Below are 18,623 nucleotides of genomic sequence, written 5' to 3'. Positions count from 1 at the left end.
TGGGGTGTGTGGGAGACTGGGAGAAGACATAGCCCGGACAGGTGACCCCAGCTGACCCAAGGGATATTCCAGATCATGTGACACCATGCTCAGAATATAAAGTGGGGGGAGAAGGAGGAAAGGGGGAATATTTGGAGTCATGGCGTTTGTCTTCCCAAGTCACCATTCTGCAGGATGGGGCCCTACTCTCCTGAAGGTGGCTGAACACCTGCCTGCCCATGGGAAGCAGTGACTGAATCCCTGGTTTTGCTTTCCTTGTGTGCAGCTTTTGCTTCACCTGTTGAACTGTCTTTATTTCAACCCACAAGTTTTCTCACTTTTATTTTTCTGACTCCATTCCCAATCCCTCTGGCAGGGACTGAACAAGTGGCTGTGCGGGGCTGAGTTGCTGGCTGGGGTCAAACCATGACAGTGCACAATGGGCTGTTCTTTTCATTACTGGGATTCCTGGAAGTGGCTGTCATCAGCTTAGGGCATCGTAAGGCCTCCTCCCACACAGCTCATCCCTGCAGCCCCTGCTACCAAAACCTTGCCTATTATGCACAAATCACAGACACGCTACTCCATCTTTCGTTACTGCTACTAGGAGACCTGTGATGATAAAGACAGAAATGAAAAGACAAAAAGAGGAAAGGAAACCATAAGTTCCATAGAGAAACGGGCCTGCAATTACATGTTTTGCTTAGTCTGTCTTACGACAGACAAAATCTCAAGGGTCTGTGCTCATATGGGATTCCAAAACTGCTCTTGACATCAAATAGATTCTTATTTTGGAATATACAGTAAGCAAAACAGTGGCTGTCAAATTCAGGTAGACTTTTAGAAGCAAAGGACAATAATACAAACACTGATGGATCTGCCCAGGAGTAGATTTGACGCAACCAGCAAGGACCTGTCATACAAGGGCAGGTGTGAACAGGTGAGTAAAGAGGCTGACAGCTGGGGCTGACAGCACAATGTGTTTTTGGAGGTTAATGCCTCAATGTCATAAGAATTTCTTTCTCCAGTGCATACAGGATTTTGTACTCACTTATTTATCTGTATGACATACTGCTTCATTTCCTTCACTGCAATGTCAAGTTTGTTAAAAAGGTGCAAGTAGGAGTCCTGCATCTCCCAGTCTTCCTGTTTCAGCAGAAAACTGAGTCCCCTTTCTTCCTGAACTGTTCCTCCATTCTGCTGGCCAAAGCTACCATCAGGATCTCCATCTTCTGGGGCTGGACATCTCCAGGATGGTGCAGCCATAGTGGTGATGCAATGTTGAGTATATGAGACTGGATTTAAGGTACCTACTAAACATTAAAAGATCTAGTTAGTATGGCTTTCATGACTTTCCCCACTCCATCCCAATGATGATCGTTTAGGATACGTGGAGTTTTAACAGGAAAAACTAAAATTTCACAGAACTATTTTATATAATTACATTCTATGACAAAATCATTCTGGAAAAACCCCAAAAACCCCAAGGAAGTTGGTTTTTTTTCCCCTGGCATGCTAGCTAGCTGTTTTGAATTTACTGCAGTTCAGAAACTGGTTAAATTATGGAAGTAAAGACATATGTCCACACATATATAGTCAACACAGAAGCTCTCTAAAAGCATTTGCTGAAAAGTTAATGAATTTGGCTTCTCAGGAGTCGGTCTGTGTTATTATGCCAGCTCTACAGACATTTACACTTACACACACATACACATATAAAGAAATATTGGATTCTGTCCTTACAGAAGATAAATTAATGCTTTTTCATTTAGAAATGCTGACAGTTTTGTTGCAGTACTTTGCTAACTACCTTAGCTCGCATTAAAAATATTATTGCCCAAGCAAGCAGGGCTCATTTATAGACCTCAATTTTAATAGTCAATGCCATTGTTCAGAAGGTTGGTTAGTCTATACTTCCCTCTTCCAAACATTCCTGCACTCTGACCTTCATAAGGCAATGAATCAGAAACATGTTAAGTGAGATCATGATAAAGAAATATTGTAACTCAAACAACCAGATTGTAGGAGCAATGCTGCATAGCAGCAATTTATCAGAAAATAGATCCCCTGACAAAGTAGAGACTTTCAACTCCAGTGCATGGAATTTATTTAGTAATAAGAGTAGAAAGTAGCACTACAATGTGATTGACTTCAGCTGTTCCCCTGAATGAAGCACCAGCATTGCCATCAGTCCCTGCTCACTCAAGCAGGTCACCTCTACTAAGGGCAACAGCACCCCGGACATGTAACTACCATGAGATGCACAAACAGCCTAGCTAGCAAAAACGTCAGACCTGAAGCCTCTCTATCCTTAAAGCCATTACTTTTTCACAACACAAGAGGGCTGCCATTTAACTATAAAATTTTAAGGAGGAAGAAAGAGTACTGGCAAGACTATATTTATATTTGACCTTGCTGAGCAGTATAAAAACACAACTTTTTATACAGATAAAATCAGTTATCACTTTAAAGTTAATTATCACCTTGCTCTGGATCAAGACCAATAATAGAAGGTTTCCGTCCAATGCGAATACTGAACGATCTCCCTGCTGAGGTAGTGCTTTTGGGGTATGATACCTCCATGAGGTTAATATGGCAGTTGGTGGGGCAGAAATCCATGCTGTTGAGGGAATGTGGTTCCATAACAGCTTGTTTGAAGGCTGGGCTCACCTTTGTTTTCAATTCATCTGCAAACTAGAAGAAATAAAGTAGGTGTGTGTTACTTCACTTTCAAAAAAATTTTGATGCAATACAGACAATTCTTTTCTCTCCCTGCCTCCTATTCCAGAAATCCAGGAATTCAGACTTCTGCTGCAGCTGAAACAACACATTAAAAAAAGTTCATAAAATAACAAAGGAAGGCAATTAGCTATATCTCCTACTACTCTCTTTTCAAGCAGCTCAGATAACTGCACAAACAAAGCACACATACTTTGTTTACACCATGATACACTGTAGTTACATTCAAGTTATCTAAGACATGCATCAATCTGTTCTCATATTTATTCATTAATACAGTGGAAATGAACCTGCAACAATATGTTTTAACCCACAGCTCTGACAAGCAGAAAGGAACGATTTACAGACAAGGTATTTTTCACTCAAAACTTGCAATTTCAGTAACTTGCAGAACTGTTCTCATGCCTCCAGGACACCCACCTCAGAAACAGTTTGGATTCATTAATAAAGAATACTAAGACCCACTTAACACAATGAAGTATTGTCTCAAGACTTCACCAATAACTAGTAGTGTTGTACCTCTTGGTAGTTTGTGAGCCTCCTGCTAATGCTTTCCAGCTTAGTGTCACAGATTTGCCGGAATTCATACTGGGGCATGGTGACCACAGCACTGCTTAGGGATATGAGTCTTTCACAATTCCTTACAAAGTGACTGTCCTCTGCAGCAAAGGCCTCTAAAATCTAAACAAAAAGACAGGATGTCAATGATATGAGTCTTGACAGGGAGGGAAAATACAGTTTTCTTCCACTCGGTGAGTGGCAAAGCCCCATGGTTGGATAAAGCTGCCTCCAGAACAAGCTGCCTTTATTACTGCTTGAGAACCACTAATGTGTCTAATCCTCAGAGTCATATAACATTCCTCAAAAATTTTTAGAATCATGGAAGTGAATTGAAATATCCACTGTCCAAGTTACCTGCTCTGGCATGCTTTCATGGGACATAACGATAATATACTGGGATGTGACAAACATTCTCTATTAGCTCATTTTTGTCAGAGATGACAAAGACACTCAGCAGACTCTATTGCCTTCCAATAGCAGCAGTTCTACGCAAAAAAGCAACCCATCCAGCCTTTCAGGTGGGAAAAAGCTGCTTGATTTTCTTCCAAGGTAAAGCAAATTCCTGCCTGAAAAGATTAATCTTGAATATCATCAGAGAGTATGTTACCAGGCAGATAAAAGCAAGAATTCCACAGGAACAGGAGCTGAGGGCTCTCCTCCATCTACCTCAACAGTTGAAGTCCTGGAAGCACTTGCTGATTTGCTCATACCAGTCAAGCTATTGTAACTCAGTGCATTCTAATGAACAAAACTCTAAGCAGGGCTGAGAAGACCAATGTCAACCTCAACTGAAGATCCAAGCCCACAGCAGGCAGTAATAAGCTATATTATTGGTTTCCCATTCTGTTTAGGAATAAAGCTGACCATGTCCGGTTTTCAGTACCTTCGCAGTGAGATTGAAGCAACCTTTTGGCTCCACAATTTTCTCCAGGACAAAGGATTTGATTCCTGCACTGCTAACATATTCATATACCACCCCATGCTCCAGATGGGTGTTATCCACAGTTAGGCTGATGAGAGGGGTTTCTTCACCAATGACCAGTGGAGAAGTAACAGTCTGTGGTGTCTGGGCTGGAACCAAAGGAAGTCATTAGAGGCATCTGACAGCACATGTGAACACAGGCCTGCCCAGGCAAGAGAAACCTGCTGAGAAAAATTATTGAATGCAGTGACACAACCTTTGGCTCAAGGAGTGTCTCGAACTATGTACTGCTGTAGACTGAGAGAATATTCTAAGGAAGACATTTGCTGTTGGCCACTAATGGAGACAGTGACAGACGTTTAGATAGTCCACATGCTCCAATCCCCATTCTGATTTCTTCCATACATGTGTGCACATATCCATGCTCAGGACACTACTTCTAGTTCTGTTCACTAGCAGAAGCTTGTAAGGGAAGTGAAGTATGTTAACCTCTGAGTCCTGTTGTCTGCAGTAGCCCTCTGGAAGACTGAGATATCAGGGAAGAGATGTGGTGAGGAGGTAACATTTTTTACACAAAGCAATTCTATTGCCACTAGAGAAGAGATTCCAGTTACAGTCAGATTGAGATTTGCCAGGGAATTGCTCACATGCTTCTACCAGGCTCAGTCCTTTGGATCAAATTTTGCTTTAGTAGTCTCCCTTAACATCTGCTTTTCCAAATAAGCCCTCAACATGAGAGTAGAATTGTTTTTTGAGCTATGCTTTCAAAAGCTGGAAGAAATACACCCACATCTTTTCCTGACACAGTGGTAACATGCCTTGAAAACTTGCTCCAGGTAAAAGTAATTTAACATCTTAATCTTTAATCAAAAATAACAGAAAACATAGATTGTTCTTGCAGGTATGGAGAGGTACTTGCAGACCTTCCCTCTCCATCAGCTACTGCCCATAAATGCCTGGTTTGCAGGGGCTACCAAAGGATTCTAAAAATGCTGAGTCTCTTCGCTCCCATAACTGGCTATCTTGTAAGGCACAGAGTCACAGGTGCACAATTTCTATGTGTATCGCAATTTTTTCTTCTCCTGAATAAACTGCAGCATACAAATACTTCCTCTGGCAGACCTCATTCAATTACAAAGCTTTGTTAAGACAAGAGAGATTCTACAATAATAATTATACTTTTTACTTGTACTGCAGTTTTCCTTCTGAAAGCCGCTGAATTGTCCCTAGGTTTTCTTCCCCCATGAGAATCTTTACCTGATTCCTGTTGACTGCTTTGAAGGGATTCCAATTCTGCATGTCCTTCTAGTGCAGAGCTGTCTTTGCTGGAGCCTGGGCGACTGCCATTCAAACATGCAGGGGATGCTGCTTGCTGAACTCTGTCCTCTTCAGCATCTTCATGTGTTCTGTACACCCACTGGTACAATCCCTTCCAACAGATACAGCCTTCAGCTAGGACCTCAAAATGCTCAAGCTCCAAACATTTGGACTACAAAGGTGAATCCAGCTATCAATTCTGTATCTTCTAAGTAGGCTGAAATATCAACGTTCCCTCAGCTTTTCTCTGAACTTCAGAGAACATAAAATCTAGATCAATTGTTTACCCAGCAATTTTCAGTACTGTATGCAGTGTATGTATGAAATGGCTTTCATATTATCTGTATGTGTTTTGCAACTATAGGCAACTGGAATCAGGTCCCCTCAGTGACAGCAGGACCCTGGCATAGAAGGAAATGAGTCAAAACAAACATGTAGATGTTCTTTTTCTGAATATTTAGTGAGCATAAAAGCAGAGGAAAAGGGGAGGGCAGAAGAAGGGCAGGAATTAATGTACTTCATTTGAGGTTTTGCATTCATACCAGTGCTTCCTGCTGCCTGGTCCTATAGGCTGTGAAGTGCTCCAGAACTTCTTTGTAATTTCCGTGTGTTGCATTATTCCCATTAACTTTCAAAATACACTGCCCTGGATGAAGGCCTACAGCGGCAGCCTCAGAACCTGAAAAATAACAGGAGAGAAGTTAGACAGAAATGCCATCTGCCTATGGATGAGAATACTGGAAAGTTTGCAAAAGCTTTCTGGTTAGAAAAAGTAAGAAGAGCTGGGTCAGTCCTGTCATGCCTTTGCTACTACGCCTTTGCTACTATTCAGAGAGCTTTGTTGTGTAAGGATAACATCATGTGTCTATCCTTCATGTTTTCAGTAGTGCTGGGAAAAACAGACACCTCCTTGATCTAAATGCATTCATGCTAGAAATTGACATTTCTGTGGGAAATCATTTGGGATTCTTATATGTTTCTCTTTTAGCCTTATGGTTACATTAGCTGCAGTCTTGCTAAAGTATAAACTGTTATATTTGTTCCAGCCTCTTGTACCTGGAAGACAGAACACTTGCATGTTACACAATTTGCCATAGAAAAAGACTATGATGTCAAATGTAATTTGTCTTTTCCAGGCCAAATCCTGAAAAAGTACAATCTTCTAGCTGGAACTTCCAGCTTGCACTCCAAACTGTGAAAAAGTGGTTATAGGTGCTGCTATAAAAGGGTGTAATAAATGTGTGTCCCTGGGAATGCCATCTGTGGGTGCTGCCTAAGCTAACTGCACTCAGGTGGAGACGCACATTTGTTCTGAAGGAAGGAAGTGGTGTATGTCTAAAAGGCCGCATTTTCTGCATCTGCTTAACATAAAGGTTAAAGCTGTGCTTTGCTTGTAGCCCAGTTAATATATCAGGTACAGAAGTAGTAAATATTTCTGTCAAATTGTGTTTTCTCCTTTTAAAAATATCAAGGAGAGCAGTTTGCCTCTGTGTTATACTGGTAATTTGCAGCAATATATGCCTATGTAAAGGAAGAACTAGTCTGCAAGTCATATGTCACTTTGTGATGTCCAGATTGTGTTATGACTTGTCTACTAACCTGCTGATCCTACAGCACCTTCAGAACCCAGTGACCCAAATTGGCAAAAGTACTGAGGAAGCAACAGACACCATTACCTCTCAACTTTTTCTCAACTATCTCAGCTTTAGGGGCTTTTTTCACTGTGGCTGTCAAGCTTTACCTTAGTAGTCTCAGAAGAAACAAGGGTAGGGTCACTAAGCAAGTCCATTTCTAGCTTGCAAGAGCTAAAGTGATAATGCCTTCTGATCATGCACATGGTATTGTGCATTGCAGTATTCAAGTTTCTTCCACTGTGGAATTAAATTATTCCTTGTATTGTGTTGATGGGATTAGAGACTCAACACTCAGTTCACAAGAATGATACCTCTGTCTTAGAATATATTTAGATGATAAGCACTTGGATGCAGGAAATCTCACACTGTTCTATGGTTATATGAGTGTGATTCTTGTCTATCATGAGTTCTCATCACTGTGGTCACTAAATTTGTCAGAACTTGTATAGGACAAGTTGGACAATGAAACCTGGATCTGTCTTTGTTGAAATACGGATACACACACACAACTTTATATACACACGTGTATCTATTCAGCTGTACTCCCAACTTAACTGTACCACAGAGTTTCTACTTACCTCTTCCTACTGCGTGAACGTATGGTGGTGCTGCTCCCCGTATCTGAAAGCAAAGTGCTTCAGGACAATCTGGGATTTTAATAATCCTGCAGATAAATCAAGGAGAAGAGAAAGCACAATTTTAAATTAGGCTGCCCGAATTCTGGGCAGTTCTTAACAGCATCTTTCCCCAGCATTCACAACTGGGTTTGGATGAGAGAAAGCATCCACAGTGTTTACGAATAAATAACAAATGAAGAAATATACTCCATCTTCAATCTCCAAGGCAGATGGGAGATTTTATTTGCTAATTAAAATTTGGCACTTCTTAATTTGTTACATCTTTAAGTGAATAACACTTGACAGAAACTTTCTAAGGCATTTATATTCACTTCCATTTCTAGGCAAACTTCAGTGCAGCTGTGCTGACCTATACCAGCAGAGGATTTTTTTCCATTAAAAAATTTAAAAAAAAAAAAGTAGACTGGACAAGACACTCTGAACTAGAATTCAGCAACAAATGTTCACTGAGACATTCACTTTCTATGGCACATTCTGGGATTACAGAATTTAACAATACACAAGACACTAACAGGGCCAACTCTCATTGTAAGAAACAATAACAGACTGAAAAACTGTAAGGACTGACATTGTTAGTCATCCAAAAATAAGCCAAGCTTTTATAGGTGGAAATTGTTTTCCCATGCACATATAATAGAGTGTGAGAAGCTTCACACCTGAGAACGACAATCTTTGTGATTCAGTTTCATTTGTGCACAAGGAAACCAAAAGCTATCTGCAATATAAAGAGAACACATGCCAACCTCTCCTAGCAGCCCAAGGGTCATCAGTAAAAACAAGCTGTGACTCTTGTACCTCATTTCTGTCATCTGTTTTCCTATTGAGTGGCTTCTGCAGGGCACAGTGTTTACAGAGGTTTCACTACAACTGCAGAAGTACTATTTAGTAACTGACATTTCTCAATAATCTTCTCTGTCTGCCCATCTTGGCACTTACTCTTTTGATTTGGTGGCTACCAGAAGCCTAAGTGGCCTTCGTGAGCAGAAGGACTGGGATAAGATGGTTTCCACTTCTGAAAACGGGCGTAGGAATACTAAATCCTCATTGATGGAATAGATTTTTCTTCCTGCTTGCAGGCCAGCCATCTGCAAAGGGAACAAACACCACACAGCACTTGGGGTCACTGGCAGCAACTCTGAAAGCTCAGGCTTCAAGGTTCAACTGTTCCCTACTTATGGACATTTCTAGGATTATTTTTGCATGGAATACTCTATAAGTAGTGTTGGTTCATCAAGTCATTTGTCACTCCCCCTTCAAGTTTTCTTCATTTACAGAAAACAAAGAGATGTCACTAGTATCCTTAGAAATATGCCACTCTACAGATGTATCTTAGTTTGCAATGGATAAATCTTAGTACTTTTCTGCTACAATTTTTTCAGGTACTATTAAAAAGGAGACTATAAAAAAACAAGGGGTGGGGGGACACAACTGAAATCTAGGGGCCTATAATAGATGGGCTGTAATACTCAGTGAGATGCAGAAGTGTGAATTCCTACACCTTGGGCACAGGAGCCCTGGGCAGGTTTCAGCCATCAGCCTTGCAAAAGCAACCTATACCCAGTCATGTCAGTAAATGTTACCTGGTTTGAAGAGTTGATAAAAACCTGTCTCTGCTTTAACTGAAGTACTAGCTCTCCATTAGCCTAAAAAGCCACAAGATTTTAATTCCTAGGTTTTGCACCTAACTTCAGTTATTTGGCAATGGTCACACAGGGAGTCGGAGACAGATCCAATGACAAAACTGAGATCCCGTACTGTGCCCACTGGACAATAGCTTTAAATGTACCCCTTGATGATCTCTACCAGTTAAAATGTAACATAGCAATATTTGGACTAGGTGTTAGGTATCCAGGAACCATTAAAAAATTATTAAACCTTCCAGACTAGAATTACTTCGTATAACTTCAAGGTTCAGCAGTTGGGTTTCCTTCTAAATGTGGCAAACCCTTTTCTATTCTGCCTGGAATCCACTGACAAGTTTCTTGACTTGAAACAGGAGGTCCACACAGCATTACTCTCTCTTTCCTCTGGCTCAGAGAGATGCAGATTTAGTTTTTTGCTGGAGCAGTATAATTAGATCAAGTTCAAAAGATGGGCTCGTGGTCACAGATTATCTTGAAAGATCAAGAAGAAGATTCCTTAGAAAATGGTGTGCTGCCGTTGTCCTAAAACACAACAGATTTGCAGTCTACTCCCCAAGCTTCCAGCCAAAGAAAGGGCAGAAGGATTATCTGGCAGGCAATGGTTCACAGCACAGGTTTAGATTAATAAAATTTTTGGCCAACCTATGTTGATTTTGAGTACTAGATAAAGCATAGGATTGGTTTCTTTGGTGACCATAAACCAAATGACAATCAGGAATACTGAAATAATTTCATTCTAACACTAAACTTCAGTTCAAAATTCCTACCCATGTGACATTCTCAACTTGCTAAAATCAGTCTGTCCACTTCAGCTGTTTCCACTAAGCAAGTTATCCAGGACTTAAACGTAGTCTAAAGGAGTAACCCACAAATTAACATGGACATTCAAAAATTCTGTAATGGTTGTCCTGGACTTTTAATTAGAAGCTCTGTCCTGTGTGCTGCCACAATTTACTGTGAAGCCCCAGACAAGTCATTTAGTCCTCTCTTATCTTCATCAGTTTATCCATGCCTTATTTTGGTAAATGGAAGATCAGACTGTGTTATCCACATAAGGATTCTCTATGGATAAATGGGTGATTAAGAAATACTCAGATCCTATGACATTTGGGCCATCTACACGCTTCAAAGAAACAACACAAATATATTCTGTAGAATTAAAAAATACCATGGAGAGAAATGACTGCATGCTTTTTAAGGAAAAAATACATATCTAAAAATGCAGCTTCACTCAAATAAACCTGTTTCCCATTGAACACCTTTGCTATCCCAAAAGAGTGTTACTTTCCCTCCCTCCTTAAATTAAAGTTGCTGAGGAACCTGAGGTAAGCTATCATCACACAGATACTGCTCTCATCCTATCACTTATCAATAATATTCATCCTATCACTTATCAATAATATTCAAGTCACCCAGTAATGCCAAACACTTATCAATTTAGAGAAACAGCTTATTACCAGGAATTGTAGAAGACAGCCATCTTCTATTAGCTGCCTTTAAAAGGAAACAGATTTCAAAAGGATGGTTTGTTACTTTTCAAAGTAGTGAAACATTCTTAGATACCAAAATATGAATGTGAGGTCCTACCTCGGCAGAAGACCCTCGTCGAACTGACCTCACCACAATTGCTTTGTTCTTTTCTTCTATGTCAAATCCATAGTCATCCTCTTCTGGTAAAATCTTAAACAGAGCACAAATTTTACACATATTTATGGTTCATAAATATGGAGTTCACAGAAAAGGTGAAGACTGGAGCAAGCCACAACTGATCTAGACTTCTGTATCTTAGAATGGAAAGGGACTACCAGATCATTTGGTCTGATCTACATAACACGAGCCATAAAATTTACCCTAGTTATTTCTGCACTGAGTCCTTAATATATACTAAAGCAGATTTTCCAGAGTTAACTCAGGTATGATCTGCAGTCTTTAAGAAGTAAAGAATCTATTCCCACCCCTGAGAGTTTGTTCTAATGGTTAATCAACTCTTCTATTAGAAACTGCATTTGGTTTTAATGCCTAGCTCTTCATCCTTCAATAGATCTTTCACTTTTAGATTACAGAATTCATCATTATTCAGCATTTTCCATTGGTGAATGTACTACAGATTGAGCAGAATCATTTATTTATTTTTTAGAATACATCCCACATACCTGATAATGACTGATCTGAGTGCTTCTCAGCTATCAGTTTCAGACAAATTGCAGATCTTGGGCCTACCTGAGACCTAACTACACACTACATAATTCTACATCATAATGGCAGTCTGACGGCTAAAATTCTATCTGACCAGTGAGACAAAAATTTCTGATTTCTGTAAGTCCTTCCTCTAGAGACAGGCACACAAGCTTTGTGTAAGGGAAAAAACACAAACTCCATACCCTGTGCTCAGTTTGTACTTTGTGTGGTAGACAGAAGCCTTCGTAATTCGCACTCCTGAATTTCTGCTTCCTCTTATTTGCACTGAAGTCATACAGATCCACCTTATACATATCCTTTAAAATCATATCAATCATGACAAATATACATTTCACTCATCCTTTTCTAATGGTTTATTAACAATGAGTAAAAAGCTTAACAACTCACTCCCCATTATAGAAAAATAAACCAAGCCTAGCCACTGGTAAATGGATGAGTGGAAAATCTAACTGATAGACATCTTGCATTTGAACAAATATTATGTATTTAAGAACCATCTGATAAAACAGAACTGATTTAAGAGGAAAAATAAAGCTATTCATAATCTAGCTGGGGGAAAAAATTACTCAGAATTGTTTCCTCGCTTCTGATGATTTCTGCACTGTTTTAATATACTGTCCTCCCTTTTCCTTTGAAGTAAATTCCATCAGATTATAAATTTTGTCCTTTTACATGTGATTACCTTGGGAAAAAAAAAAATAAAGAACTAGAATAATTCTGTCCTGTAGGAGCCATACAGTCAAGTTAAAGTAATGCATGGCATAATATAAGGGGAAAAGTCCTTATCAGGTGATGTTCACATTAGAGGATGCACAGGAAAGTAAAAAGACTGGAAGGTAAATTTCCCATTTTTGGCTATTTTTAAGTATTTTCAGAAGCAATGCTAGTAGTGCTTGTTCAACAAAGGACCTTAGAAAATCAGGTAAATTGCTGGTTAGATTTTTAATGTTGCAAGTGGAATGAGTTTCAGCCCAACACAGCACGTACTTTTATCACTTCATATTTGGGATTCAATGGAAAATTTCTAGGCTACCTCTCCCCTCCAATTCTCACTTTACATTTGAAGGGACTGTTCAGTTTCTTTTCTTGAATTTTGAAAGCATATGTGAAATACACATTAAACAACTTGAAGGCTTTGATTTGTCCAACTTCAGCAGCCAGCAAGCTATATAACCTTACCTACCTCTTGGGGTGAAGCCATCAGTACTGTGCAAGAAGATCTTTTACTTGTTATTATTTTTAATAACCTACCTCTCTCTGATCATTGGTATTGCAAATATGTATTGTTTGAAAGCAAAGAACTAAAACACTTTTAAGAAACCCCACATGCATCAACATTCGGAACTTCCTGTGCTGGAGACACCCCTGATGAAAAGGCAGACTATGGATAATATTCCATTTGCAGTACTTGGAGAAGGCAATGATTCGTTCTTTATTATAAAGTAGGAACACTCTGCCATTCCACAGCTGAACCCCATTCATCCCTAGGGAGTCCAAAGCTATTAACTAAATCGCCACCTGCAAGGACTATTTCTATGCCCCTGAAGCCCAATCAGTTTTTGGAATGTAAGGCAGCAGCTGTTTAGTCTTGAGAGACAATCACATTAACAAATGAGACCATTTGAAAAACAAGCATGTTTAATCAAAAACAGAGGGCAAATGTACTCAGAACACATTCAAAGAAAATTTTGGTATGAGCAAGAGGAATGGGATCTGCAGAGATGAAAGGTGTGCCAAGAATGGCCTATTACACCAGTCTCACAGAGCAGCAGGAACTGTCATCCTGAACTCTTGGGGACATCAACACCAGAAGAGGCAGCACAGCAGATCAACCACCATTCCCTGAACCTGGGTCCAGGATGCACATTCTTCTCTCACATACTTCCTACAGCTCTCCAGCAAAACCCTTCTCTGTTGGAAACACCTGAACAGCCTGACTTGGTATCAGACAATGTCAAGTCCAAACATTTCAGAAAACGAAGGAGGTTTCTGAGGCCCTCAGCAGCATTTAAAGACAGTTTCTTTCCTGCCACCTCATCTCCCAGGTTGTTCCAGTCTCCACAGCTTTTCACAAGCCCACAGCTTTGGGGCACAAAACAAGATTTGAAAAGACAAAGTTGCTTTCCAATGAGTAGCTTCAGAATCTAAGCACCCCTACTGTTATCTTTAAAGGTATGTTTTGCAACATTAGCAAAAGAGGTTAAATACATACAAAATGACTCCAAGTTTCTTCTCATTTGTGAGCTTTGAAATTGAGCACTGAACTCAAACTGTTCCTTCTGAACCATTAAAGACTTAGAGCCTAAAGGGCATTTTTCACTTCAGAGTTCACTGTTAGTACCCAAAACCACTCGAAGCCCTTATGTGGCTGCATACACCTGGATGATGAATGCCTCGTCACTGACTTTCCAGCCTGTCCCCTTGGGATCAGAAATCCCTAGGGGATGAGCTCTTAGTGGCTTTCCTCCCAGAGGTGTTTGAAATCCATGAGTTTAATTCTCTAGCTACAACAGACTGTGGTACACCAGTATAATGAAGAACAAAGGGAAAGTTCTTCTTTGCTCTCTCTGCTGAAATTTTGCAGAGTTGGGCAACTACTGCCACACTTTACAGAGGATAAGAAACATGGGATATCCTGGATGAATGTAGAAGTTATTACAGGTCTGGGAAGTTGATGATCTTTAGAATTCCAGTCTAGATCTCCAAGTCAGCACAAGAGTTTTGATACTGCTACATAAAATGTACGCAGGCATCATCTTCAGAAATCATTGAGAATGCTTCTCTTTTGAATCTTCTGGGACTCCATCATCACATGTGCAATTAAACCTCTCACACAACTTAGATCATGGCCAATCTCTACAGGAAACTCTCCTTTGTCTGATACTCAGATCTAAGCAACCAGGTCTGATTTGTGATGTGGTCAGTTTGGGCTAACAGGTAGAGGTGCTGATCACAAGTTCACAGCACACTGCAGTAACCAAATCACAATGCTTGGAGTCAGGCCAAAATCCAAATTTTCTTCAACTGTGCAAAGAATGTTGTATATTTTTTCAGTTTGTCGAGATTTATGTCCTTCAATGAGAAATAATTGTGCAAATAAATAAATACTAGCTTTTGTTTGAATTGTGTTTTTCCAGACTGAAAGCACTTTGTTCCTTGGCATTTTTAACAAGTATTTGCCAAGGTTTCTGTTGTTTTCTGTTTTCAAAGGCAAACTCTCCTGTGATAGAGCAAACTTTGATGAAGGGAGTGGGGAAACCTATCCACTAAACAGCTAGGATTTCACAGCAGTAGGAAAGCATATTTCAAAAGCCAGTGCTGAGGAAATTCCAATAAACCTCCTATGGTGGGATCAGAGGATGGGAAGGATTAATGCCCTATCATTAGCACAGAGGCAAGCAGTGATGTTCCACAGACAGCAAAGCCTCAGGATTACAGCTGCTCATAACTGCTAAACACAGCATAAAGCAGAAGTCAGGCACATTTTTTTTGTGGATAAGTGTAATGAATTTACTGTACTGCTTTTGCGGGATCTTCACAAGTCCCTTCACTCGAGGGACTGTTAATTTATGCATGCAAGTGAAAGCAACTCATGACTTAAGCATGACTACTACACATTTGACAGAAATCTGTGTCCTCTAAGTAGGAGATCTTTTTCCTCAGCATGTACTCTTCATTTGTTTTCTGTTTGAGATGGGACTGCATTTTGACAGAGGGTGACTGATGCACTTCAGAACTACAAAAACAGCATTCACATGGCTTAGAGAATGATGCCCTGAAATATCTGTGTTCTAATCAGTCTTTTAACTTGAAGCTGAATTTACCTCACATATTTACCTCATGTGTTTGAACCATGTTTGAATTTAAACTGTGTTTAAACTTGATGGCAGATTCTTCCAAGAGAGTAGAGCCCATTACTTTTTCCTCAGTTAACACTGTTGTGTCTGCTAAAACATCTCCAGCTCCCAGCTCACTTCCAGACTCTTGCAAGGGCTTCTTGGGAATAGAAAGGGCTTGAGCTGTGCACTGGAAACAGGCAGGAACTTCCATGCATTTGCACCTGTGTGAAATGTACATCTAAAGCTCCCAGTACAGCAGGATGGTCATGTGCTCCAGAAAGGGGCCTGCAATGCAAGGATTTCCCTTGGTCCTACAATAAGTTATGCAGTCTGCCTAACTAAAAAGTCAGAGCTACAGAAGCTGGAGATATACAGCAAAGCAGATCAAGAATTAGTAGCATTTATGCAGTGAAGAAAAGTCTAGCTAGAGGTGCAATTGCCCATTTTAATTCTTGTCTCTCATAATTTTCCTTCTTATTCTCCTCTACTATAAAACAATACCATTTTTGCAGAAACATCAAGGTTTACATTAATATATTTCTTACCAGAAGATTCTTTCCCAGGATGTTTTCCATGAGCTTGAAGTCATTACGTAATTGTTTGCTCTTCGAACTGGTGCCCTCCATCTCCTCATCAGCATAAAAGCGGAAATATAAGGATTCATCCTTAAATTCACTTTTCTCCAGGACTGGAAATGATATATATGAAATACATACATGCATTTACATGGAGAAAGAAAGAGAGAAACAGAGAAGAAAGTCAAAGGAAATTCTAAATATTTCCCCAATCTTTACAGGACACAGACCAGATGCATCTCTATCAGTCAGTTCCTCAGCTCAGTATTTTTAAGCTAATTCTGTATTTTAGGACAATGGTTTTCTTCACAGTGCATAGTAGCTCATGACATGATGTGACCTCCCTGGCATGCAGAATGTATATAAAATGCAAAAGATTCTCTTGGAGGGAAGATGCTACTCAAAACCCCATGCTCCTTTCCCTCATCGAAATGAATATGGTAAAACTGTAAAAGGAGCAAAGAGGGGTAAAGGGGCTGTTTAAAAGCATATAAGGTGTCCACACAGACTAAGGCTCTTCAACCTTAAAAAAAATTGAGAGGGAAATGAGATCTATAAAATTCTGGAAGGCATGAAAAAGTTCTGTACCAGTTTTTCCAAACAGAGACCCGGGGGCTTCAATAAAAGCAGCAAGTGAGGAGCAACTCCTTCATTCAACATGTACTTATGCAAAGGTCTTCCTTGGCAAAGGATGCAATAAATCCCAAAAGTTTGCATGGGCTCAGAACAGACCAAATTCTTTAAAACAGACCCCAAGGATTCTTACATTATTATTAATTACTACGCAAATTCTCCATTAGTTATTTACAATAATCTGCTCTCAAAAACACTATTCAAAATACAGTGACTAAATGTTATCTATGACTAAAACTGAATGTTTCATTTGACAAGCTATGTTTACTCTTGGGACTTGTATGTTCTATTTGATACTGATACAGATGTGATTTGTTTACTTCCCCTGTTTGAGGATGGATGATGTCTAATTTGGCAATCTGGCACCTCAGATTTGGACGCCTCAGCACTAAGAATTGTGTTTGTCCAAGAGGCAAGAACTAGGCAATTTTATTTAACATCTGATATTTTTGGTGGTATTTCAGGACAGTATTTGGCTTGTGCATTGCTCAGATGGCTGTGGAAGAGATGCAGTGAAAAAACGTGCTCCTTCTACCTTGTGTAATCCCTTCAGTGCTTCCCATAACTATCAGCAAGGGGCTTCCCTTGGGAAGGCACCAGGCTTAGACATATATTAGCTTGAGGACTGTATTTGAGAAGGACCTGCAGGAATGCCTGCAAATCGTGCACACAGCATGAATGGCACAGCCTAAAAAAGCTGATCTGACTGAAGTCAGAGCTCATTTAACTGACTGAGGGAAGCAATATTGATGTATTACCATGATGCATGAAGCCGTTATTGCAGAGTCCCACACCCAGTGCGACAGCTTCCTCCCGAGTCTGACAGTCTCCCTAGAAACAGGAGAATAATGTTACACCTCAGATGATTTTCTACGCTAAATTATTCCCCCCTCCCCAGCACATAGCTTGTGGCTCTGAAATTAGCAGGATGATCTGTGTAGGGAACAATAGCAAGCCATTAAAACAGGTATCCCATTGCCCAAACACTATTCATTCCTACAGACAGCATCTCTCCCTCCTACAGGAATCAGGGGAACAAGGACCAGGATTGGGGAAAGATACCGTGTTATCTCAGTGTAAAGACATTTTATTTGAAATCATAGTGTTGGACTTTAGGACCCATTAGCCACAGACAATAACACTCTTTCTTAGAAGCTGAGAGATCCCATCCATATTCAGCTCAAGGGAAAAAAACCTGAGTAAAGCTAAGGTATGTGAACTCCAAAGGTCAGACAGGTTAAAACTGCAGTAGGAGTTTGCTTACACAGCAGATTACAAAGGCTTCCGTTTCTCAATACCTGAAGCCCTGAGTGTAGTCATTCAAAATAGGTACCAAAGGTGACTTGCGAATTTACAGATTTCCCTGAAACAGCAGCCTTAAGCTTTACATCTACAGCTCAGCTAAATACAAGAAATGCCTGGTTTTCTCTATGTATCTGCTCATTTGCAGTCACAAGTGAAGACTTCACAAATGTGGTCACACTTTTTAGGCAGACAAGTAAGTTTTAAATAGTGCTGGTAAAAATCAGAAGGCACTACTGGTCTCACGAAGGTTGTTAATACCGGTTCCTTGATGTGAGATGAGCTGCTACCCTGTCCCAAAGAGACACAGGAGAACCTGACGCCGACCATCTCGTGAGACCAGTTGCTAAACTCATTCCAGCAGGGAGGGCACCTGCTGCTGTGGCAACAGAATCAATTTCAGTGTATGGCTTTCAGTCCTATTTAATTAGAAGCTGTATCCTACACAAGTATTACACCTTTTCTCCCCTCCATCCAGAGAACTAGATACCCGAAAGCTCTCACAGCAGCTGCAGGGTAGTGTACTGACTTTGTTTTAAGCAACCAGGCACCTTCTGATCTTGTCAGCAGAACATCAGTTCTACTTCAAATCCGGCTAAGGAGAGCAGCAATTATTTGCCAAGCAAATGCTGGCAAAGCCCA

The 18,623-nt window shown here is 40.2% G+C and overlaps 1 protein-coding gene across 4 annotated transcripts in view; it reads right to left on the bottom strand.

The window, feature by feature from the left end:
* The window catches only part of PREX1 (phosphatidylinositol-3,4,5-trisphosphate dependent Rac exchange factor 1), a 144,737-nt gene that overhangs the window by 17,879 nt on the left and 108,235 nt on the right, over positions 1-18,623 (bottom strand). For 3 of the 4 annotated variants that reach the window (XM_048321609.1, XM_048321607.1, XM_048321610.1), the window contains exons 15-25: positions 17,438-17,510; positions 16,017-16,159; positions 11,021-11,113; positions 8,727-8,875; positions 7,731-7,816; positions 6,061-6,197; positions 5,459-5,630; positions 4,163-4,350; positions 3,238-3,399; positions 2,463-2,673; positions 1,031-1,292 (exon numbers count right to left, since the gene is read on the bottom strand). In XM_048321609.1, coding sequence (XP_048177566.1) covers positions 1,031-1,292; positions 2,463-2,673; positions 3,238-3,399; positions 4,163-4,350; positions 5,459-5,630; positions 6,061-6,197; positions 7,731-7,816; positions 8,727-8,875; positions 11,021-11,113; positions 16,017-16,159; positions 17,438-17,510 — 1,676 coding nt within the window. The remainder of the gene's footprint in view (positions 1-1,030; positions 1,293-2,462; positions 2,674-3,237; positions 3,400-4,162; positions 4,351-5,458; positions 5,631-6,060; positions 6,198-7,730; positions 7,817-8,726; positions 8,876-11,020; positions 11,114-16,016; positions 16,160-17,437; positions 17,511-18,623) is intronic. The other variant, XM_048321608.1, reaches the window with a different exon arrangement.

Source organism: Corvus hawaiiensis, chromosome 17 (assembly GCF_020740725.1).
Source record: "Corvus hawaiiensis isolate bCorHaw1 chromosome 17, bCorHaw1.pri.cur, whole genome shotgun sequence".
In the NCBI taxonomy this organism is placed as follows: domain Eukaryota; kingdom Metazoa; phylum Chordata; class Aves; order Passeriformes; family Corvidae; genus Corvus; species Corvus hawaiiensis.
The sequence above is the reverse complement of the archived record's forward strand: the minus strand, read 5'-3'. Positions and strand labels throughout refer to the sequence as shown.